The sequence below is a fragment of the Coturnix japonica genome, chromosome 12, assembly GCF_001577835.2.
Source record: "Coturnix japonica isolate 7356 chromosome 12, Coturnix japonica 2.1, whole genome shotgun sequence".
NCBI classification, from domain to species: domain Eukaryota; kingdom Metazoa; phylum Chordata; class Aves; order Galliformes; family Phasianidae; genus Coturnix; species Coturnix japonica.
This window is the reverse complement of record NC_029527.1, coordinates 625,747-648,053: the sequence shown is the minus strand read 5'-3', so window position 1 is coordinate 648,053 and position 22,307 is coordinate 625,747. Positions and strand designations below refer to the sequence as shown.

General features: G+C 62.2%; 4 protein-coding genes across 5 annotated transcripts; all 4 read left to right on the top strand.

Moving 5' to 3' along the window:
* The first annotated feature begins 494 nt into the window (after positions 1 to 494).
* Positions 495 to 4,459, top strand: RASSF1 (Ras association domain family member 1). Of its 2 annotated transcripts, XM_015874477.2 has the most exons (6): positions 495 to 843; positions 1,755 to 1,876; positions 3,230 to 3,334; positions 3,406 to 3,691; positions 4,091 to 4,206; positions 4,313 to 4,459. In XM_015874477.2, exons 1-6 carry the CDS (start codon positions 597 to 599, stop codon positions 4,457 to 4,459), a joined length of 1,023 nt encoding a protein of 340 aa, XP_015729963.1. In that variant the 5' UTR covers positions 495 to 596. The 2 variants fall into 2 exon arrangements, with proteins under 2 accessions (XP_015729963.1, XP_032303171.1); XM_032447280.1 differs by lacking the exons at positions 495 to 843; positions 1,755 to 1,876 and adding an exon at positions 2,576 to 2,683.
* Positions 4,460 to 5,409: 950 nt separating this feature from the next.
* TUSC2 (tumor suppressor 2, mitochondrial calcium regulator) lies at positions 5,410 to 9,595 on the top strand. The gene is made up of 3 exons (XM_015874495.1): positions 5,410 to 5,696; positions 5,898 to 6,018; positions 7,365 to 9,595. Exons 1-3 carry the CDS (start codon positions 5,548 to 5,550, stop codon positions 7,428 to 7,430), a joined length of 336 nt encoding a protein of 111 aa, XP_015729981.1. The 5' UTR covers positions 5,410 to 5,547; the 3' UTR covers positions 7,431 to 9,595.
* A 2,494-nt stretch (positions 9,596 to 12,089) lies between these two features.
* Positions 12,090 to 14,617, top strand: HYAL2 (hyaluronidase 2). Its single transcript, XM_032447277.1, has 3 exons — positions 12,090 to 13,218; positions 13,650 to 13,739; positions 13,866 to 14,617. The coding sequence occupies exons 1-3, from the start codon at positions 12,262 to 12,264 to the stop codon at positions 14,262 to 14,264; spliced, it is 1,446 nt and encodes a 481-aa protein (XP_032303168.1). The 5' UTR covers positions 12,090 to 12,261; the 3' UTR covers positions 14,265 to 14,617.
* A 328-nt stretch (positions 14,618 to 14,945) lies between these two features.
* On the top strand, positions 14,946 to 17,238 carry HYAL1 (hyaluronidase 1). The gene is made up of 3 exons (XM_015874489.2): positions 14,946 to 16,450; positions 16,609 to 16,698; positions 16,781 to 17,238. Exons 1-3 carry the CDS (start codon positions 15,551 to 15,553, stop codon positions 17,099 to 17,101), a joined length of 1,311 nt encoding a protein of 436 aa, XP_015729975.1. The 5' UTR covers positions 14,946 to 15,550; the 3' UTR covers positions 17,102 to 17,238.
* Positions 17,239 to 22,307: the final 5,069 nt, after the last annotated feature.

Sequence of the window (22,307 nt, the reverse complement as noted above, 5' to 3'; positions counted from 1 at the left end):
CTTCTATAGGGGGAAACGAATGGCCTGGGTGTGATTTTAATGTTGCTTTTGTCCCTGCTTTCAGCTGAAGGGACTTAGCACTGAGGAGTCGATCCCTCGGCTGCCGTGTCGTCCCAGGGCACCCGGGAGGAGATGCCGGTGGGGTCACAGGGGCACTGGAGCTTTGGGCTCGGGGCAGGAGGACTCCCCCATCCGCAGTGCTTGAGGGCTGGAGCTCGGCTCTGCTGCCTCCTTGGCATTTCGTGGTGGGGCCGGCTCTGAGGATGGGGCCGTTCGCCGCCGTCCGGTCCCGCGGTGCTCGTTTCCGTGGGGCGGAGGTGGGAGGGGGGGGATCCCTCTGCCCCCGCCCTGAGCTCGGGGCTGAGCGCGGCCGTTCCAGGGCAGCCCCCGGCGGAGAAACTGAGGCGAGGAGCGGGGCCGCCCCGGGCTGCGGGGAACGGGGCCGGCCAGCGCCCCACACACCCTCCCCCGTCCCCGCCTCCCTCCCGCCCCGCCGGACGCAGCCAGCGGAGCCGCCGCTCCATCGGCCCTCGCCGGGGCTCTGCCTCAGTTTCCCCCGCGGGGCGGCCGCCCCCTTTCCCGGCCCCCTCCGGGCCATGGAGCTGATCGAGCTGCGGGAGCTGCAGCCGGAGCCGCGGCCGGGCCGGGGCCGCCTGGAGCGAACCAACGCGCTGCGCATCAGCCCGGCCCGTCGGCACGGCCCCGGAGCGCGGCCCGAACACAGACCGGCGGCACCGAGCACCGGGCATCGCTTCGAGCCCCGGCGCCGCGGGCTCCACACCTGGTGCGACCTCTGCGGGGATTTCGTCTGGGGAGGCGGCAGGAAGAGCCTCCAGTGCCGCCGTGAGTATCGCACCCCGCCGAGCATCCCCCGGGCGCTGCGCATCCCCCATGAGCGCCGGGTGTCCCGGTACCGAGCATCCCGGTACCGTGCAGCCCCCAGGCAGTGGCTGCCCTGGGACTGGTATCCCGGTACCGAGCATTCCCCTGGGCACTGGGCATCCCAGTACCGGGCATCTTCCCGGGCACCGAGCATCCCAGCACAGAGTACAGGGCATCCCTCCCCTGGCACCAGGCATCACGTATCCTGGTATCAGACCCCACTGCCCCGAGCATGGGGCATCCCTGTACCAGGTTAATACTACAAAGCCTGGGCAAACTATATGGAGCATCCTCTCAGGTACCAGCTGTCCCCGGGCTGAGCCTCCTGCCACCAGACATCTCCCCGGCCATCCTGGTAGCAGCCAGGCTGTGGGCGCCCGGTACCAAACAAGCACTGAGCAGCCCAGTGCTGAGCATCTCTGCCCAGGGCACCCCCGCTGGGTACCAGGCATCCAGGCACTGAGCTCCACAGTACTGAGCACTCCCACCTGGCACTGGGCACCCCAAAATGGACACTGCAGTCCCAGTATTGAACATCCAAGTAGATCATGGGCATCCTAAGTACTGAGCATCCTGGTCCTTAGAACCCGGTACCGAGCATTCCAGTACCAACCAACCCAGTACTGAGCATCCCGGTACCACCCCCCTTGTTGCGGGTATCCCGGTACCAAGCACCTGCTCAGGTACCAGGCATCCCATTGCTGGGTGCCCGCACTGTGTGACCAGGCAGGGGACGTGGGCACCTCGGTACGGCCCAGCAGCGCCGGGTGCCACGCTGGGTGCCCTGGTACAGCGTGGGCATGTGGGCAGGTGGCACGGCCGGTGCGTGGGGTCTGCTGGGGCCGTTGTGCCCATTGTGTCCTCTGCCCCAGACTGCAGCTTCACCTGCCACTACCGCTGCCGGGCCCTGGTGCGGCTGGACTGCAGCGGCCCCCCAGGCACCGGGGACGAGGACGATGGCAGCGAGCAGGAGCTGGAGAAGGACACGAATGTGGTACGGGACCGCGGGGATGGGGGGAGCGGGGCGGACGTGGAGGGAGCGGGGACAGCCCAGGCTGGGCCGTGCCAAGCCAAGGGGCGCCGAGCCGTGCCACGAGAGGCCGTGCTATGCCAGGCTACGGCACGCTGCGCCATGCCGTGCCATGCGGTGCTGTGCCATGTGGTGCTGTGCCATGCCGTGCCGTGCCAAGCTCTGCCGTGTCGTGCCCGCAGCAGCCCTGGGACCGCAGGGTGCGTGGCCCGGGTGAAATCACCGCCGGAAACGGGGCCGCACCGCCCCCGGCCCGCGTCAGGCCAACGGCCGCGGTGGGGCGGAGCCGGGCTGAGCCGGGCCGGGCAGCGGGAGAGCGGGAGAGACGGAGCCGGGTGGGACTGAGCGAGGAACCGGGCCGAAACGGGACCGAAACCGGGACCGGAGCCGAGACTGAAACCGGGACCGGGAAGCGGGACTGAATCGAGCCGGGACCCGAGCCGAGGAGCGGCGCTGAACCGAGCCGAGCCGAACCGGGCGAAGCGGGCCGTGCGGAGCCGGGCCGGAGCGGGCGGGCTGGCGCGGGGCCGGGCGTGCCCCTGTGCCCGGGCCGGGGCTGCCGCAGCCGTGGCCGGGGTAGAGGGCGGCGGCGGCGGGGCGGGGTCCGGCGGCTGCGGGGCGGCGGGGCTGGCGCTGCGCTGGGGCGGCGCGGGGGGCTCGGGGGGCAGCGCGGCCAGCAGCGGCTACTGCAGCCAGGAGGACTCCGACTCCGAGCCCGAGCTCTTCTACACCGCCCGCACCTCCTTCGGCCGCCGCCCGCGTCGCCGCCAGGTCGGTCCCGGGCCGGCCGTGACGTCGTGGGGCTGACGTCATGCGGGGGGCACGGGGCGTTTTTTGGGTGGGAGGAGTTCGGGGGCACTTTGCACGGGGACACGCGTGGGAGCGAGCGCGGCTTGTTACTGGGGGGAGCGGGGGGGGAAAGCGTGCTTTGCTGGGAGCGAGCTGCCCCCATCCCCACGCAGGTCCGGCAGCCCCGGCCGCTCCCGGCCCCACAGCACCGTGAGGACACGTGCGGCTGTGCGGACCTATGTAAATAGTCATTAACAGACACGGGCGGGCTGCCCCGAAGCCTCGGGCATCCCCATGGGGCACCCAGCCTACCCCGGTGCCGGGCTGGCGGCTGCCTCGGGGACACCGCTGTGATCTGGAGCGCTGGGAGGGGACACCCCGGGCTGTCCCGGCTGGGAGGAACGTGGGTTGGCATCGCCATCCGTCACCCCACCTTCACGGCCATGGGGTGGCCATCCCGGCGTTGGGGACAGGCACGAGGCCGTGGTGCGATGCGACCCTGTGCTCAGCACGGCATCCACCCCGCAGGATGAGCCCAGCAGCTGGGAGACGGCGGAGCTGGACCCGGCGCAGGTGGAGCAGCGCATCAAGGAGTACAACAGCCAGATCAACAGCAACCTCTTCATGAGCCTGGTATGGGGACGGGGACGGGCAGGGGGCAGCGCAGCCCCGACCCCGCTCACCGCCCCGTGTCCCCGCGGCAGAACAAGGACGGCTCCTACACCGGCTTCATCAAGGTGCAGCTCAAGCTGGCTCGCCCCGTCTCGGTGCCGGCCGCCAAGCGGGGTCCGGGGGGGCGGCCGGGGCAGCGCCCGGCGGGTGTGAAGCGGCGCACGTCGTTCTACCTGCCCCGGGGCACCGTCAAACACCTGCACGTGCTGTCACACACCCGCGCCAGCGACGTGATCAGCGCGCTGCTCCGCAAGTTCACCGTGGTGGACGATCCCCGCAAGTTCGCGCTGTTCGAGCGCTCCGAGAAGGATGAACAAGGTACGGCCGGGCCGGGCCGCGCCGTGGTACCGCGGGGTGGTTGTTCCCAGCGGCATCAACCGCGTCCCCCACGGGCACAGGCCGCGTGGCTGCGGCCCGTCCCCAGATCGCCGGTGTCCCCGATGGCGGTGCCGTCCTGCGGGGGCGGAGCTGGTATCCCCACGGGTGGCGGTGCCATCCCGGTGCCATCCCGGTGCCATCCCGGTGCCATCCTGGTGCCGTCCCGGTGCTGTCCCGGTGCCGTCCCGGTTCCATCCCGGTTCCATCCTGGTTCCATCCCGGTACCATCCCGGTGCCATCCTGGTGCTGTCCCGGTTCCATCCCGGTTCCATCCCGGTACCGTCCCGGTGCCATCCCGATGCCGTCCCGGTTCCATCCCGGTTCCCCGTGTCCCCGCAGTGTACCTGCGCAAACTGGCGGACGACGAGCGGCCGCTGCGGCTGCGGCTGCTGGCCGGCCCCGACACCAACGTGCTCAGCTTTGTGCTGAAGGAGAATGAGACTGGGGAAGTGAACGTGAGTGTGGCGGGGGAGGAGCCGTGCGGTGCCGTTCCGGTTCGGTTCGGTTCGGTTCAGTTCGGTGTGGCGGTGCTCGGTGTCAGCACTGTCTCTCCCTTGTCAGTGGGACGCGTTCTCGCTGCCGGAGCTGCACAACTTCCTGCTCATCCTGCAGCGGGAGGAGGCCGAGCACATGCGCCGTGTCCGCCATCGCTACGCCCGGTGCCGCCGGGAGCTGCAGGCCGCGCTGGCCGCCCGCACAACGGGCTGACACACCGGAACGGCCTCACCGCCGGCGGGGGCACGGAGCGGGAGCGCGGGGCGGCGCGGGGCGTCGTGCTGCGATCAATAAAGAGCTGGGAGAGAAACGAGCTGTGTGTGTGTGTTTGTGTGTGTGTGTGTGTGTGTGTGTGTGTGTGTGTGTGTGTATTTGTGTGTGTGTGTGTGTGTGTCTGTATTTGTGTGTGTGTGTATTTGTGTGTGTGTGTGTATTTGTGTGTGTGTGTATTTGTGTGTGTGTGTGTGTGTGTGTGTGTGTGTGTGTATTTGTGTGTGTGTGTATTTTTTGCAGTGGTGTGTGTTGTGTGTCGTGTGCTGTGTGTGTTTTGCTGTGTGTGTGTGTGGTGTGTGTGTGTGTTGTGTATTGTGTGGTCGTGTGTGTATTCGTTGTGTTGTGTGTCGTATTTGTGGTGTGTGGTCTTGGTATTTGTGTGTGGTGGTTTGCTGTATTTGTTGTGTGTGTGTGTGTGTATTTGTGTGTGTGTGTTTGTGTGTGTGTGTGTGTGATTTGTGTGTGTGTGTGTGTATTTGTGTGTGTGGTAATTTTGGTGTGTGTGTATTTGTGTGTGGTGTGTGTAGTTGTGCTGTGTGTTGTACGTGGTATGTGTGGTTGTATGTGAGGTGTGTGTGTGTGTGTGTGTGTGTGTGTATGTGTGTGTGTGTCTGTGTGTGTGTGTGTGTGTGTGTCTGTGTGTATGTGTGTCTGTGTCTGTGTGTGTGTGTGTGTGTGTGTCTGTATTTGTGTCTGTGTGTATTTGTGTGTGTGTGTGTCTGTGTGTGTGTATTTGTGTGTCTGTATTTGTGTGTGTGTGTGTGTGTGTGTGTGTGTGTATTTGTGTCTGTGTGTGTCCGGGCCTCTCAGTGCCGGTGACGGGACTCGAACCCGCGGCCCCACACGAGGTCGCCCCTCCTCTCGGCGTCACGTGCCGGGGCCGCCGCCGCGCACCGGAAGTGTCGCATCACCCGGCGGCGGTTGCGGCCCGGTCGGTGCGGGCGGCTGCGCGCTGTGCCGGTATCACCGGTACCGCCGGTACCGCCGGGCCGCCCCGCATCCACCCGCTCCGTCCCCGCCCCGCCGCCATGGGCACCAGCGGCTCCAAGTCCCGGGGGCTGTGGCCGTTCGCCTCCTCGGCGGGTGGCGGCGGAGCGGAGGGTCCCGGCGGGCAGCAGGCCTTGGCCAGGGCGCGGGGCGGGCGAGCGGCGACACCGTTTGTGTTCACACGGCGCGGGTGAGAAACGGGGGGAACAACAACAACAACAGCGGGAATGAGGGACCGGCACCGAGCGGGGCGGAACCGGGGGAACCGGCAGCGGGGGGGGGGGGATGGAGCACCGGGATGGGGGCAACGGCAGCGCGGCGCTACTACGGGCGGTGCTACGGGCCTGTACCGGCCACACCTCGCTCACGGCCCCGCGGGCCCTTCCCGCAGCTCCATGTATTACGACGAGGACGGGGATCTCGCCCACGAGTTCTACGAGGAGACGATCGTCACCAAGAACGGGAGGAAGCGCGCCAAGCTGAAGAGGATCCACAAGAACCTGATACCTCAGGTACCGTGTGCGATGGAACCGCAGCTCCTACACACGGTCACAGCCCTGGCCGTGCCGCAGGGCAGCGCTGCTCACTGCTGCTCCCGTAACCACAGGCTCCAGCTGTGGTACAGCCCAGCTCACACTCACACCATCGTGCAGCGCTGTGCCGCCCTGCTACATCCCTTTGCACACAGGAGCAGTGCCCGCTGCGTGGTGCTGCTGGGCAGAGCACATGGACCCTCTGGGTTTGTGCTGCAGGGTGTGCAGTGCCTGCCCCGACATCCTGACACTGAGCACTTTCCCTTTGCTGGGAGCAGCAGCCAGAGCCTGTCATGTGCTAATGTGATCATATCACATATTGGGTTGCTTGGGATTTGGTCTCTGTTTAAAATAAGTGAATGTGGTGAAGCCAGGTGGGTGTTGGGACGCTGGTTGAGGTACAGGAGAAAGGTAATTTCGGTGTAGGGGAGCTCCTGGGGGCTTAAGTGGAGAGTAGGGAGATGGAGCCTGTCAGCAGGGGCAGCCTGCAGAAGTCTGGCATGGCCACAGCCTGAGCCCAGGGGGAGCTGTTGGTGCACTCTGAGGGTCATGCAGCAGGACAGGCTCAGCTGCCCCAATGGAGAAGGGTAGGGATGTGGAGTTGCATCCCATCCCTCCTCTGTGTGGGTTCAAACTCCTGTGGTTAGACAGCAAGGCCCAGCTGGAGTGAAGCACAGAACATCTTTTCACTGGCCCAGGCTTTTCTTTGTTCTTTCCTAATCCTGCCAAGCAAACGTGCACTTCTCGCCCTGCTGAGCACAGAGCCCCGCTCACACTGCTGGCTCACAAGTGTGTCCTCACAGTGCTGTGACAGGAGATTGCTTGCCCTGGAGCATGGGAAAGGCGCCTGTGGCTGGCATGGATGGAGCGTGCATTCAGCAGTGCCCCCTTGGACAGAAAGCTGCTTTTCTCACACGCCAGCTGCCCTCGCTGCATTTTCTCAGAGAGCTCCTTTCATTCTTTTAAATCCCGTGAATGAAAGGTGCCAAATGAAAGGCCGGGGCAGCCAATATCTGCCAGTCACGCATCAGCTGCTGCACGGGCAGTGCCTGGCAGAGCAGCTCCCTCCTTCCTCGCCCGGCTGCACTCCAGACCCGTCGTGTGCGGCAGCAGCCGCTCCTCCTGTGCCTCCCAGGGCCAAGGGCAAAGGGCAGAACACTTGTGTGCTGCCTCTCTGATGTCCTTGCTGCCAGGGTGGCAGCACAGACCTTTTCCTTGAGGGCATGTTGCCCTCGGGATGGTGCCATGCAGAGCTTTGTTTTGCCTGAGAGTGCTTGTTCTGTTCCTGTGCCGCCCCTTGTCCACCGCTCATCCTCTTCTTTCAGGGCATAGTTAAGCTGGAGCACCCTCGCATTCATGTGGATTTCCCCGTGATCATCTGCGAGGTGTGACTGCTGCTGCCCGTGGGCGAGACGGACCCGAGTGTTGCCACGCGAGGCTGCCCTGTGTTCCCAGCAAAGGAGGACACTGAGACGTGGACCGTGGCTCTCCCTCGCCCAGAGGCCAGGCAGGACGGAGCAGGCTTGGCTGGGCTGTACTTGGCTGCTGCTCCTCAGAGGAGATGGGTGCCCTCGTGCAACAACTGCATAAAAACATCCTCGCTTGAGTCAAAAGACTTAAAATACCTTTTGTAGCCTCTAGCCGACATTTGGATGGGTAACTGGAACTGCACACGAGCTGCTGTGAGCTGCTGAAGGGAGAGGGAGCCTACACTTCTTGCCAGACGAAATCCCCTGCTTCTCAGGTATGCGGCCCAGGGAGAGCCAGGGCAAGGAGACTCTGCCCGGCAGGTACGTGGCTGGTGTTGCAGCAGCGTGTGGTCTGGCATGGGCACCGTGCAGTGCTCCACAGCAGGTCTGTCCACAGAAGATAACCGGAAGCTGGTGTGGAAATGCATCCGGCTGAGTGCTGTGCTCCTCTTGGGATGGGGACAGAGGTAGGATGCCGTTATCCTGCTGCCTGTCTCTTCCTCGTGTGTGTTCCCTGCTTAACACTGGTTCTGGGGAGCTCAGCCCTGCCGCTGCCTGCACCGCAGACCCTGAGATCTCTGCAGTGCAGAGCTGTCTGGGTTCCCCAGCAGCATCTGCCTGCCCCGTCTGCCCACTTGTGCTGTGGGAGCGATCTGGCTCCTGCAGAGCACGGTACCTCCCAGTGGGAACAGCCTCGGCAGGGCCAGGCAGGAAGGAAATCATCACTTCCCTCCCCGTTCCTCTCAAACAATCGCTCGGTAGCCTGCCCTGGCTTGGAAATCTCCCTGGCGATGTGAACTACGGTTCCTCCCTCGCCCCGTGCCCCAGCTGGCGGCAGGAGGAGAAATGTGATGCACTTTAAAGGGAGGCTTTCTGCCCGTCTGGGAAAGCCCTGCTCTCTTCTCCCCTCCCACTTGAGCAGATTGGCCTCGGCCATGCCGCAAAATTCTTCACCTCTGCATATGGGCGCTGGGTGCCGAGCTGGCTGCTGCTGGGTTGTGAGCAGCACAATCCGAGCACTGGTGGCCCCTGCTCAGCCTCTCTGTGCATACGGAAGGGGTTGGAGGACAACCCGTGTGTCGTCCCCGGGGCAGCGGGTGCAGATTTTGCCCAGCTTGCAGCCTGCTCCCACAGCAGCCAGCTTTGCATCCCCTCCTTTTTTGTCCCGGAACTTATTTACTTTCTAAGCACTTCAGACGTTCGCTACCTCGATTTTTGATTTAAGCTGCCAGCTCTTGGCTGCCGGCCCTATCGGCGTCTGCGTGGGACGTATCCAGCCCTTTGCCCACCGAGAGCCGCATTCCTGGCTTCTGGGAGATAACGGCAGCGTGGCTGTTGCCGTCTTCCTGTCACCGCCTCTTCCCTCCGTGTCCCCCACCCGCTGTTCCCATTGACAGGGGCCAGCGCGGAGGGCGAAGCGGATGGGCCGGGCTCCAGCGGGGAGCTGGGCTACACTGTGATGCTGGGCATTTCTCTCGACATCTTTTGTTCTCCCGCTTGCTTGGAAGAGTCTGTCTTCAAACAATCCCCCACTGAAGTGTTTCTTATTCACGCCACCTGCTCAGAGCGCGGCCTCATGAGAACGGCGTCTCCGGGGCCGCTTTTGTTCTCTCCCGGAGGCCGCCCTGCCCCTTCCACCCTTCCCCCAGGGCACCGCACACGCTTCCCCCCAGCCCATGTATTTTTTCCAGCCCTTTTCCCTGGGAGGCAGCAGCACCGAGCTCCTCACCGAGCTGCTCCTCACAGCCTGGCCCCATGGTGCTGTGTGGGGCAGGCAGGTCCTGGGGGTCTGGGGGGAGCTGGAGAAACGTGATGAACGTGTAAATAGTGTCTGTGTGCGCTGTGGCGTCGGAGCAAGTGAAACGAGGACGTTTCCTTCCTATTTCTTTTTTCTTTTCCTTTTTTCACGACTTTGTGCAGTTGTGCTTTCCCGTGTGGATGTGTAGCCGGATCGTAATCACAGCACTAGTTGTGCCGGTGGGAAGCGCGGGGTTGGGAGACAAACACTATTTATGGCCCTTCCTTTGCCTCCCCGCGCATCTGTCCACTTTTGGTAAACTTCAATAAACTTCTTTGTAGATCCTGCAGCTCTGGGCGCCGGTTCCCTGAGGAAGGTTGGGGCTGTGATGGCTGTGTCTGTGCCATGGGGCTGTTTTGGGGTCCTGAGGGATCTAAGCTTTGCTGGCAAATGCTGGCAGCCTCTGGCTGGTACCACAGTGATGGTGGAGCGGAGCAGCGCTGCCTGCACAGCACCCCGCAGTGAAGCGCTGTGCCCGGGGGCAATGCTGGGTGCTGGCTTGGTAGCGGTGGCACTTGATGAATCTGAGCCCTGCAGCTCTTTACCTGCTGATTTCTCCCAACACAGGCAGCAGTGCTTGCAGAGGGCTGTGTGGGTGAGCAGTGCTGGCAGGGAGGGTTCCTGCTGCTGTGCTGCACCTGAGTGGGACGGTAACGGCGGCAACTTTGATGGCACAGCTTGAAAGCTGGGCTCTGCCATTTATGATCCGCTGGAACGGATTCCTCTTTCTCAACCAGAGTGCATCTCTTGCGCTGACTCAAGCAGAGCTCGTCCAGCAGCGGAGCTCTGCTGGGACAGGATCTGCGTGTCCGCTCCTTAATCACTGGCCTGACAAATCAGTGCCTCATCAATTGCACCAACACAGTGTGTTTCTCATCAGCACTGTGACCCTGTGCCGGGCTGCTGCCTGCTGTCCCGGCCTCACCGGACGGAGCGAGCATGATCTCAGTGCACTCCTGCATCCTGCTCTGCCCTGCAGCCCTGTGAGTGTTTTCCTGCCTCCGTGTTCACATCATTTCCTCCACGCGAGCTGGCTGCAGAACGAACAGCTGACGAAGGCTTTACCGGGAGCGATGAGCTCTGTGTCCCTTGGGGATGCTGTGGTCCCCACGCAGCTGGCTCTGCCTGTCGGTCCATGGGGATCAAACCCTGCGGGGTCGGCTCACACTGTCCCGGCGGCAGCGCCGGCGTCATGGCCGGGTGAAGCTGAACAATGCGGCGGCACCAGCTCAACCTGAGGGCAGCTCCGTGTCCTGCTGGGATGTGGCTGTGCCCCATCCCTCCATGTCAGCCCCCCCGGCCCTGACCCCTGCGGTGACCCCGGGTGACACCCAGCCTGCTGTGTATGATGGATAATGTTAGGCATTTCTTGGGCCTGTTTATGGCCCCAGGCGGGCGGCATGGAAGGGAAGGGCAGCACCCGCCTGCGCTGCCATTTCTTGGCTCATGGCAGAGGTTTCTTGGCAGGGCAGCGGCTCTGCCCGCTGTCCCAATGGCGCTGTGATCACACTGGGATCTCGGCCCAGGGGTGGAGGACGGAGCCCCGAAGCCATCGGCAGGAGATAAGGTGGGCAGGGCTGCGTGGAGGGGCTGGGGACGGGATCGCTGTGGTGACACGATGGCGTTGCTGCTCCCGGGAGCTTCCGCAGATTCAGCCCTGCTTCCTTCCCCGCGCCGGCTGGGCTGGGTGGCTCCCAGCCCCATTGCTGGGTGCTGCTCCCATCCTCGTGCTGTGTTCCCATGTCTGTGGCCACAGGGACTGATGGGGGCAGCTGGCACCAGCGGGGACACCCCAGGATGCAGCTGGTCCATCCCCAGTGGTTGGGCCCTGGGGACACTGAGGCCGGTTTGTGCCCCCTCGCTCTGTGCTGTGACGGTCTGAGGGGACACGAGGACACACAGAGCTGCTTGTCACCAGCGTGTCGCCCCAGCAGCAGATGGCAGCGGGCTCATCATGTGGCCCTGCCTGTCCCCAGCTGCTGCCTCCAGGCTGACTTCATGTCCCACCGACAGTGATGCTGACGTTTGGGTGCTGCCTTCCCGGCCCCTCTCGCCACACTCACACCCAGACACGGGTGTGCAGTGAGGATGGCCAGGCCGCGTCCCCTGCTCGTCCCCGTGCCCAGGGGTGCAGCCGGATCCTCCTCCCATGTCCCCGGGCAGGAAACTGGCGGCTGAGCCAGCAGCGCTGAGTGTGTGCGCAGGATGTGCCGGCCCTGCTGACCCCGCGAGCCTCGGGGACACCGGGAACAGCGGGAACAGCGCCCCGGGGACACCGCCGCTCTGGGGACACCAATATGGGACCGCAGCATCCCGGGGACACCACTGCACGCCGCACCTGCCGCGGTGCCAGCCCCGTCCTGGGCCCATCCCCGTCCTGGGCCCATCCCCGCCCGGTGTCACCCCGCACCCCCTCCCTCCTCCTGCCCCCCCGCCCCCCGTCGCCCCCTACCGGAGGCCCCGCCCCGTGCCCGGACCCCGCCCACCGCCGCGCCGGTCTCGGGGCCGGACGGGCCGTACCAAGTGCGACGCGGCCGTAGGGGCAGCTCTCCCCGCCCGCCCCGGCCGCACCTCGGGCCGTACCGTGTCCCCGCCGCCGCTCCGCCCCACGATCCCGTCCGGCTCCTGCACTTCTCCTCCCCGCCCCGGGCCGCGCTGCGGGGGGGGCCGGGCCGAGCGGGGCCGGAGCGGGGCGGGACGCGTGTCCCCCGCGGTGCCGGGCGTGGTGCGCGCCGGACCGCTTTAAAACGGGGCGGCGGGGGGAGGCAGCGCCGGTGGAGCCGCGGCTGGGAGCGAAGGGGCTGCGGGGCTCGGAGGGGGCGCAGCCCAGCGGCAGCGCCGCACGTGGCCGCCCCGCCCCGGCCGCGTCCCGGCGCTTTGTGTGGCGGCGGCGCCCGGCCCCGGACAAAGGCGGCGCGGAGCGGAGCGGAGCGGCGGGGCCGCGCGGGGCGCAGGATGCGCGGGGGCTGCGCGGCGGTGCTGGCGCTGGTGCCGGCGCTGCCCTGGCTGGTGCCGGCCGTGCTGGCGGTGCTGGCCCGGCACAGCCCCGAGAAGCCGTCGGCCGCTCCGCTGCTCACCCGGCGGCCCTTCCTGGTGGCCTGGAACGCGCCCACGCAGGACTGCAAGCCCCGCTTCCAGGTGGCGCTGGACTTCAGCATCTTCGACCTGCACGCGTCGCCCAACGAGGGATTCGTGGACCAGAACCTCACCATCTTCTACAAGGAGCGCCTGGGGCTCTACCCCTACTACAACAAGCAGGACAAGCGCTGGGAGCCCGTGAACGGCGGCGTGCCGCAGCGGAGCAGCCTGGCCGAGCACCTGGCCCGGCTGCAGGACGGCATCGGCAAGTACATCCGATCCGCCGCCTCGGAGGGGCTGGCGGTCATCGACTGGGAGGAGTGGCGCCCCATCTGGATGCGCAACTGGAAGCCCAAGGACGTGTACCAGGAGGAGTCCCGCGAGCTGGTGAAGCAGCGGCAGCCCTTCTGGTCCCCGGAGGAGGTGAACAAGCAGGCGGTCTTCGAGTTCGAGTCGGCCGCGCGGCAGTTCATGGTGGGGACGCTGCGCTACGCCAAGAGCTTCCGGCCCAAGCAGCTCTGGGGGTATTACCTCTTCCCCGACTGCTACAACCACGACTACAGCAAGAACAAGGAGAGCTACACGGGGCAGTGCCCCGACGTGGAGAAGACGCGCAACGACCAGCTGGCGTGGCTGTGGAACGAGAGCCTGGCGCTCTACCCCTCCATCTACCTCGACCCGCTCCTGGCTTCCACGCCCAACAGCAGGAAGTTCGTCCGGGCGCGGGTGATGGAAGCCATGCGCATCTCACGGCAGCACCACGAGGGTTACAGCCTGCCCGTGTTCGTCTACACGAGGCCCACCTACAGCCGCAGGATGGATGTGCTCAGCCAGGTAGGGCTGCTGGTGGGGCTGCCCTCTGCCGAGGAGTCCGGGCCCTTGTCCTGCATGTGGGTGACCTCAAACCGAGGTTCTGGGCCAGCTGTGTGCCGCTCCATGGAGCGTGGTGGCTTCAGCCACCATTGCAGTGCCACCATCACCTTGTGTTTTTGCTGTCCTCAGCTGGGCAGCAGGACTGGCCCCTCCCCGTGGCACTGAGGGTCTTGTTCCCTGCCAGAAGGGCTGGTGGGCGCTGTCACCAGTCCCTCTAGTGCCAGCAGGTGTGGGGTCCTGCAGCTGGCAGTGGGGTGTGAGAGCCCACAGCTCTTGGGTTCCCTGGCCTGGGAGAGTTGGATTTGGGATCAGACTGGTCCCTGGGAGGCTGGGATTGTCCCCTGCCTCCATGCATGGGGCTCACAGGCACTAACCGGGCTCTGTCCCCACAGCCGGACCTCATCTCCACCATCGGCGAGAGCGCAGCACTGGGAGCAGCCGGGGTCATTTTCTGGGGTGATGCAGAATACACCAAAAACCGGGTAGGTCTGAGTTCTGTGCAGGCACCTGCGGCTTGAGGCCGAGGTGATCTCTGTATGTGGGGTGTTTCTGTCCCTGGGACACAGCACCGTGCCCCTGACACCCCCATTGTTTTGTTTTTCCCCCAGGAGTCGTGCCAGACAATCAAGGATTACATGGAAGGAGACCTGGGCCGCTACATCGTCAATGTGACAACGGCAGCAGAGCACTGCAGCACAACGCTGTGCCAGGGACAGGGCCGCTGCCTGCGCAGGAACAGCACCGCCAATGTCTTCCTGCACCTCAACCCTGCCACCTTCCAGCTGCAGCACCGGGACCAGGAGCAGCCCCAGCGTCCTCTCATCTGGGCTAAGGGCCACCTGTCTCAGACTGACATCCACTTCCTACAGACCCACTTTCGCTGTCACTGTTACCAGGGCTGGCAGGGCAATTCCTGCCAGCAGCCAGCTGGACCTCGTGGGGCTGCCCCTGGCCCCCTGGCACCCATGGGTGTAGTGGTGCTGCTGCTGTTGTGGATGTGGTGCTAGCCAGGCCACGCTGAGCCGGGGAGCCCTGCACCTTTCCTGTAGTGGTGTAGTGGACCTGTTGGAGACGGCCCTAAATCGCCTGCTGGCAGCTCCCTGTTGAGGTGCCTCAGGGTGGTGGGGCTGCCCTCTCCTGCCTCTGTGTGAAGGGGATGGGGACGTAGGGCGGGTTTTTGGTTTTCTTTTTTTGTTGGGGGGGGGGGGGGGGAAGGGGAAGGAAACCTCTCCTGTTGTAAGGAGAGGGAATGGGGCAAGAAGGGTATGGGGGCAGGGGGGTGGGTGCTGTGTGGTGCTGAGCCCCCGTGTGCTGCCCGACACCAAAGTGCTTTACCTCAATTAAAGCTGGAGGAGCGAGACAGGGGCGTGGACTGCTTGGGACGGGCGTGCGGAGGCGCGGGGCCGACCCTTCCCTGCTCTGTTTCCCCCGGTCCGTCGGCTTTAGGTCTGTAGTGCTGTAGGTCTGTGGGGTTTTGGGGCTTTGGGGCTGTGGGGTTTTGGGGCTGTGGCTGCCGGGCTCAGCCACGCCGGGGCCACCCACGTGGAGGCAGCGTGGCCCCGCCCCTGGCCCCGCCCACCCGCAGCCGCCCCCTCTTTGGCCCCGCCCCCCGGACTCGTGGCCCCGCCCCTCGCGCCGTGTCGGGTGAGTGTCGCTGCGTGTCGGTGCGTGGGGGGCGCTGGGGGCGGCGGGCGGGGCCGGGCTGTGCCGGGTGGGCAGTCCCGCGTGGGCACGGCACGAACAGCGCTGGGCTGGGGGGCTGCCCTGCCCTGCCCTGCCCTGCCCTGCCCTGCCCGGCCGTGGCTCCGTCCCCGCCCCATTCCCGCAGCGCTCTGCCGGCGGTCGGTGCCGTCCCGTCCCCGGGCTGTTCTCCCCACTCGTGTCTCCGCGGTTCCGTGCCGTGTTCCTGGCCGTGCTCCCCGGCTCTCACCGCTTCCCCCGTTGCTGCGGATGCCGCCCGTCCCGTGGCATCATCCCCGCATCCCTTTAGCGGTGACCTTCCCACCGCTCCTTTCCTCCTTCCTTCTCCTCCCCCCCCCCCTCATATCTGTTGATCTTTCCGGCTCTGCTCCCCCCCGCTGGTCACTCATTAAGCCGTTCCGATCCGTGGTGCCAGGCTCTGCCCGCTGATAACGTCGGGGTCCCCCCGCCGGGCGGTGGGGCGGCCTCACGTGGCTGTCACCGCCGGGGGAGGGACGGGCTGGAAGCGCCCCCTGAGTCCGGCTGAGGATAAAAGCGCCGCGATCACCGCGTCCCTACAGCCCCCTGAGCGGGTCGGTTCCCCCGGAGCACCATGGCGCCCGGCTGGCTGTGCTGGGCCCTCCTGCTGCTCCTGCCGGCCCCGCTTCGTGCTGCTGGACCTGGCCCCGTTCTGGTCAACCGCCCCTTCGTCACCGTGTGGAACGTCCCCAGCGAGCCCTGCGAACATGAGTACAACATCAGCCTGCCCCTGGAGGTCTTCGACGTCGTGGCCAACAAAGAGGAGGCCTTCATGGGGCAGGACATCGCGCTGTTCTACAGCTCCCGCCTGGGGCTCTTCCCCTACTACACGGCACAGGGGCAGCCGGTGGACGGGGGGCTGCCGCAGAACGCCAGCCTGGCAGCCCACCTGCAGCAGGCCAGGAGGGACATCGAGGCTGCGCTGCCCAGCGCCACGGCTGGAGGGCTGGCTGTGATCGACTGGGAGCAATGGCGCCCGCTGTGGGCCCGCGACTGGGGCTCCATGGACATCTACAGGAAGAAGTCGGAGGAGCTGGTGCAGCAGCAGCACCCGCTGTGGCCTCCCAGCCGCGTGCAGGAGGTGGCCCAGCAGCAGTACCAGAAAGCTGCCCGCGCTTTCATGGAGCAGACGCTGCAGCTGGGTGAGGCCGTGCGACCCGCTGCGTATTGGGGCTTCTACGGCTTCCCCGACTGCTACAACAACGACTTCAGCAGCCCGCAGTACAACGGCAGCTGCCCGGTGCTGGAGCAGCAGCGCAACCAGGAGCTGGGCTGGCTCTGGAACTGCAGCCGGGCGCTGTACCCCAGCATCTACCTGCCCCAGCAGCTCCAGGGCACCAACAAGGTGCTGCGCTACGTCCGGTACCGCGTGGCCGAGGCCTTTGCTGTCCAGAAGGGCGTCCTGAGCTCTGCCATTCCCGTCCTGCCCTACACAGAGATCTTCTACGATGACACCTCTGACTTTCTCTCTGAGGTGAGGCTAATGGGGATGGGGGGGGGTGGTGGGTGTCCTGCTGCTCCTGGTGCCTTGCCAGGGAAAGAGAGCGGTGCTTTTTGGCTCTGCTGCAGCATTGTGATGCTGTGTGGGGTGGCACCGTGCCCAGATGACCTCTTGTCTCCCCTCGGGCACAGGAGGACCTGGTGAACACTATTGGGGAGAGTGCGGCTCAGGGCGCTGCTGGCATCATCATCTGGGGGAGCTCTGCTGACACTGCCTCCAAGGTGAGTTGGGGGCTGTGAGACCCCGGCACCAACGCAGGACCCCTCCACCGTGATGGGACTGTGACACCACCTTCCATTGCAGGAGAAGTGCATGAAGCTGAGGGACTACCTGGATGGGGTCCTGGGCCACTACATCGTCAATGTGACAACCAGTGCCCAGCTGTGCAGCCACAGCCTGTGCTCTGGGAACGGCCGCTGTGTGCGCAGGGAGGGCAGGCTGGCCTTCCTACAGCTTGACCCCGGTCACTTTGCCATCAACCTGAAAGCCAAAAAGCCCCAGCCCATGGTGTGGCTCCTGACTGCCAACAGTGACGTGTCTCGGCTGGCTGAGGACTTCACCTGCCAGTGTTACAGTGGCTGGCAAGGAGAGCACTGTGACAGCCAGGGCTCCTCTAATAAGTGAGCAATATCTGCCTTCCATCCTCCCATGCTGGACACCTGAGGGTCACGCTGCCCTTCCTCCAAGTGGGAAGCATGGGAAAAAAGCCCAGGCTGCTAATAAAACTGCTATGCATCCTATAGGGTTGATGCATTCTTTTACTGCAGTTCTACCAGCAGTTTCTGAGTTTGAAATGGCAGTGGGAGGGGTGCACCAGCCATGTCCTTCTGTGCCACCTGACTGTGCCACGGGATCAGGTTGTGGGGTCTTGCGGTGTCCCCTCTGATGGCATACAGCAGGCTTGATGTGCTCCTTTCCCTACTCTATGGCTTATAGCTGTGCCCTGCCATCCCTGTGTGTTCCTAGCAGTGGTGCAGGTGCTTGGTGGTTGCTGCTGGTTGTGGGTAGCTGCTGCAAATCATCCTGTAGCAGGGGCTACATCATTCTGGACTCCTGCTCTAGCACTGGGCTTGGCCACCATAGCTGCCCAGCCTCTCTACATGTACAGCGATGATGGGGACAGAGGCAGCTCTGTGAGGGATGGGAGGAGAGCAGCCCCCAGCGGTCAGGGGCTGGTAGCAGTATATGACGAATTAGAGGATATAGAGATAGTTGTACAGATAGTGGGTAGCAAGATAGTTGACAGTGACACAGATAGTTGATATCAAGACAGTTGAGAGTTGATAGTGGGATAGATAGCTGATGGTGATACAGGTAGTGGGTAGATAGCAAGATAGGTCTTTAATAGAGAGGTGGTTTGTGGATAGCAGGATAGTTGCTAGAGAGATAGTTATATCATAGCCAGATAGCTGATGGGGAGATAGTGGATAAAAGCATCACTGATTGCAAGATAGTTGATAGGCAGTAATGGAGAAAGTTGACAGTGTTACAGAAAGTTGTTAAGAGAAACATCTTTCATCTCTGCTGCAGATGAGCCACTTGAGTCCTGGGAGTGCCCCCACTGCTTGTATGGGCTCCAATGAAGACCATTTCAGTCCTGCAGGCTGTATGTATTCAATCTGCTCCCTTCTTTTTACATCTCAGAGGAATCAGATGAGGTGCTGATGGAGACACAGTTGGACTCTTAGGTTCCCCAGTCAGTCTTTGGACACGTTACCAACTTACAGCCAAGCTCTTTGCCAACTGGCTGCCTCTGTCAAACTTTGTCTTATCTGGACTTTGGCCCAGAATGAGCTGTAATCTAATGCTTAGAGGGGCAGCTTGGAAAAAAGTTGGGTGTAAGTGTTGAGAATGTTACCTTATTATTTGTCCAGTGCAGACGGTGAGTCAATGCTACAAAGGCTTAAATGTGTTCCTCCCAAGTTACCAACTATTTGATATTTGCTACACATTAAAGACCTTTTACCATAGGAAGAAAACAGCTGTGGCTTCCAAGTCCTCTTTGTGCCTGGAAGGTGTGAGAGCTCCTTGCCACTTGTGTTTGGCTTCTGAATACTCTAAAGCACCCAGGTCACTGAATGCTGCGTCATCAGCTTCTCTTGACTCTGAGGAGCAGACAGGAGACATACTCAAGGAAAAAAGAAGCATTGAACTGGGGGTGTTGGGGCTTTTTCTAGGTCTGAAAAGTGTGACACACCTTGCGAACATGCAGCACTTTGCAAAGCCATCCCAGCATTGGAGCAAGCCCACGCTGCAGCAGGGCCAAGGCAGGAGTGCCTGCAGCCAGCCAAGCATGGCCCTGGGCGTTGGAGAGCTTCACATGGCTGCCTGCAGCTATCTCTGGGTGGAGCGCGTTTACCTGCCGTCATCCACCTCCTGTTTGCTGTGCTCAGGTTGGCTGGGTAAATCTGCAGTGCTCGAGTAAGGGCCACCAAGCAAGCACCACCTGCTGAACCACACAATGCAGAGGACCTGGATGGGGCATCTCAAGAGCAGGAGCATGAAAAGGCACAAAAACTTCCTCCAAAGATGTTTGGCCATGTGAGCAGCTTGAGGGCAGCAGAGTCTTTGTTGGCTTTGAATGAAGCCTACACAAGGGTCAATGGTGTCACGGGTGAACGTGAGGCTCCAGCACTCTCCTGTTGGTGACAGCTTCAAACACAACTTGCAGGCTCTCCTCCACACACAGTGTTGAAGCTGCTTTTGATATTCTTTCACAAGTAACAGGATCTCCAGATCTTGAATGGAAGAGCTTGCACCTCCTCCAAGCATGGCTCGGCCTGAGCTTCATCTGTTGCTCAGTCAGAGCAGCACTGACTTGAATGCAAGATCCCATCACTTCAAATAGAAGAGGCTCTTCCCCACGGTCTCTTTGGGTTTGGTGCTTGAAAACCACCCAGTTCAGCCCTTTGTCTTGCTTGGGTGCTTCCAGGAAGGGTCCCATTCAATCTTATCATAGAATCGCAGAATGGCTTAAGTTGGAAGAGACCTAAAGATCACCCAGTTCCAACCCCCTGCCATGGGCTGGTAGCCCCCCACTCACTGCAGGCTCCATGAAGGGGGGGCAGCCCTCCCTCCACTGATTCCACAGAAGACAATTCAGAAGTTACTCAGGAAATAAGGTTGTCAGCCTGAGGCCTTGTTTGCTGGCTCCCAGCAACAGTCTGGAAACGCAGCCTGAACAGCAGAGCCTGTTTCAGGTTACATAAACAGAAATGCCTCCGCACCGGGACGCTCGCTTACTGGGAGGCACAATGCTGCGCTATTTGCAGCACCTTTCCTGCTCTGACTTGGCAGGAGCTCCTCTCCTGGTTATTTTCCATCCGGGGGTTTTAAAAACAGACTCGTCAGTGTCCTGTGCTGGTGCTGGCAAGCCAATGGGACGGATACCCACAGCCAGGGGGTCAGACCTGCAAACTGACTTGGTTGTGCTTTACGGAACAGCCTGCAAACGAGTTCTCCTCCGGTGACGTGTTAAGGATACGGCCATACAATGCTCTGAGATGCTGCCCTCATGCTCGGATGCTACTCTGTGGGCAGACTTAAAGCAAACACAGCACATTATAGCAAATATTACAGCAAACAAGTCTGCACAGTCGAGAATTTGACTGCAAGTTTTCTCAGGAGGAGAAATGTGATTCAGCAGGCTCCTGCATGCCACAGCTCCCAGCTGAGACTCAGCAGATCTCTGCGCTGTTGGGCAGTTTGGGGTTAGCTTTGGCAAAAACAAAGCAAGCTGAAATTGAAAGGGGGTGAAAGCTTTCAGACTGCATCTGTCCCTCAGTGCATAGGGTATATGCATTGCTACATTACCTGCTCTAATGTGCATCACCAGATACCTGCATGCAGCAGATAACAGCTGAGATAGCGTAGAGCCAGATAGCTCCGGGCCCAGCTTTTCTCACCCTGACAACCAGCCTGCAAAGAGCAATAGGGCATGAACAGACCCAGCACAGGTACAGCTTTGCTGGCAGACTGACTGCTGCCAGCATTCATTACATACAGCCCCAGAGCACACGGCAGGGCTCCAGCAGATGCAGTGAACACGGACACCTATATCCACAGGGTGCGTGTGTGAAGCATCTGCAGAACCAGCACCGTGTCTGTGGCACACACCGTCATTGCACTGTTTGCTTCCTCGTTTCTGAGGCAGCCAGGAAAGGAGCAGGCTGTGTCTTAGCAGGTTTCCCTTCCTGCAGCAGTGGAGCTGCTGACCTTGGCAGTGTGACCTGCCACCAACCTGCTCCCTGGGCTGTGACAGGCACGGCTGACTCCCGGTGTTGCGCCTGCGGCAGCGTCTGAAGAGTGTTAAATAAACCCATGGGAGAGTTTAAAATAAAAACAAAAAGGTTAATTAATGAGTAATCCCTAAGCAAAACAGGGAAACTACATCAGACTGCTCATTTCTGCCATGGTCTCAGCGTGCCATTTATTCCCTCTTCTTTGCATCCAGTGGAAAGAAGTGCAACACCGGAGCAAGTGATACATCAAAAATGGGTTTAGTACAGTAATACTGATGTTATCTTATGTGCTGCCTGCTGTGCAGAGTGGCTGCAAGGAAAGATACGGTTATTTCTTAGTCAGTGGTTATGGAAACTCTCAGCTGTCCGCAATAGGGAAGCAGCACTTGATTGCAGCCCCATGTGCAGCACAAAAATAGCCGGGCAGGCACTCCAGCAATGTGCAGAGCTGGGGGCAGGCCGGGCAGTGCTGCGGCTGCACGAAGGGGAACTCCTGCTGGGTAAAGTTCAGCCTCCCAGAGCCCGGCTGCAAAATGCCTTTGGTAAGAAATCTGAAACAAAAGCACTGTGCCACTCGGCTCTGTGGGCTGCAGCACAGCCCTCCCTGCATTTGCCCAATTCCCTGCAGATCTGACCCAAAGGACTCAGCAGCTGAAGCCTTCCATCAAAACCAAGGAACTCAACTGCAAGGCAGATAGAATAGCTGGAAAACCCTCCGTGGGTTTACCCGTCATTAAACAAGTGTCGTCCAGGGCAAAGGAGCCCAGGCTCCCACCATCACAGCAGGAGGTTGTCCTGTGGGAACAACAGGGCTCCATCCAAAGGATGGCTCTGCTTGCTCAGCTTCATCCGAAAACAAGCTCAGACAGAACTCCCAGGTGAAATACTTCATAGTGCTTATCTCGATCCTTCTGTTCTGTGTACCTGCACTAACCACACCTGCCAAACAGACTGCACCTCCCCGGGCCTCCCAGCTGAGGCAGAACCTCATCCCTGAGCAGAGCTCAGAGTGCACAGATCTGAGCAAACCCCCAGGTTTCCAGCAACGCCCTCCATTAACGGTGCTGGAGCTGCTCAGTGCTATCATGCGTGTTGCTTCCAGGAACGCTTAATCCCCGTGCAAAGCCAGCAGCTCTGGGACAGGCAGGGACAGGCCCAGCTGAGGGTGGGAGCAGTGAGCCCAGCGGGCGCCTTCCCAAAGGGGGGAGCTGCATGGGGAGATGGAGGAGGGCAGGCAGAAACCACCAAGGGAGAGCTCTGCTCTGTCTGTGGGTGCCCAAGGCCACAGATGGGGCCCTGGGCAGACTGATCTGGGGGGCGGGGGGCAGGGAAACAAGCCCACAGCTGGGTTTGAGGCTTTGAGGTCCCTTCCAGCCCAACCATGCTGTGATTCTATGATTGATAGCATCATCTTCTGCCAGAGGAGCAGCTGGAGGGCCTGGCTCATTTACTGAGCTGCTTCCCGCTGTCTGGGAGGAGAGGGGGCACCTGGATCCTGGTTATCAACATCAGGCAATGAGGAATCCCTGCACGTTTTGCTGGTTTTTCTTCATTTTTTAAAAGCAAAGAGAACTTGCAGGATGGCAGCT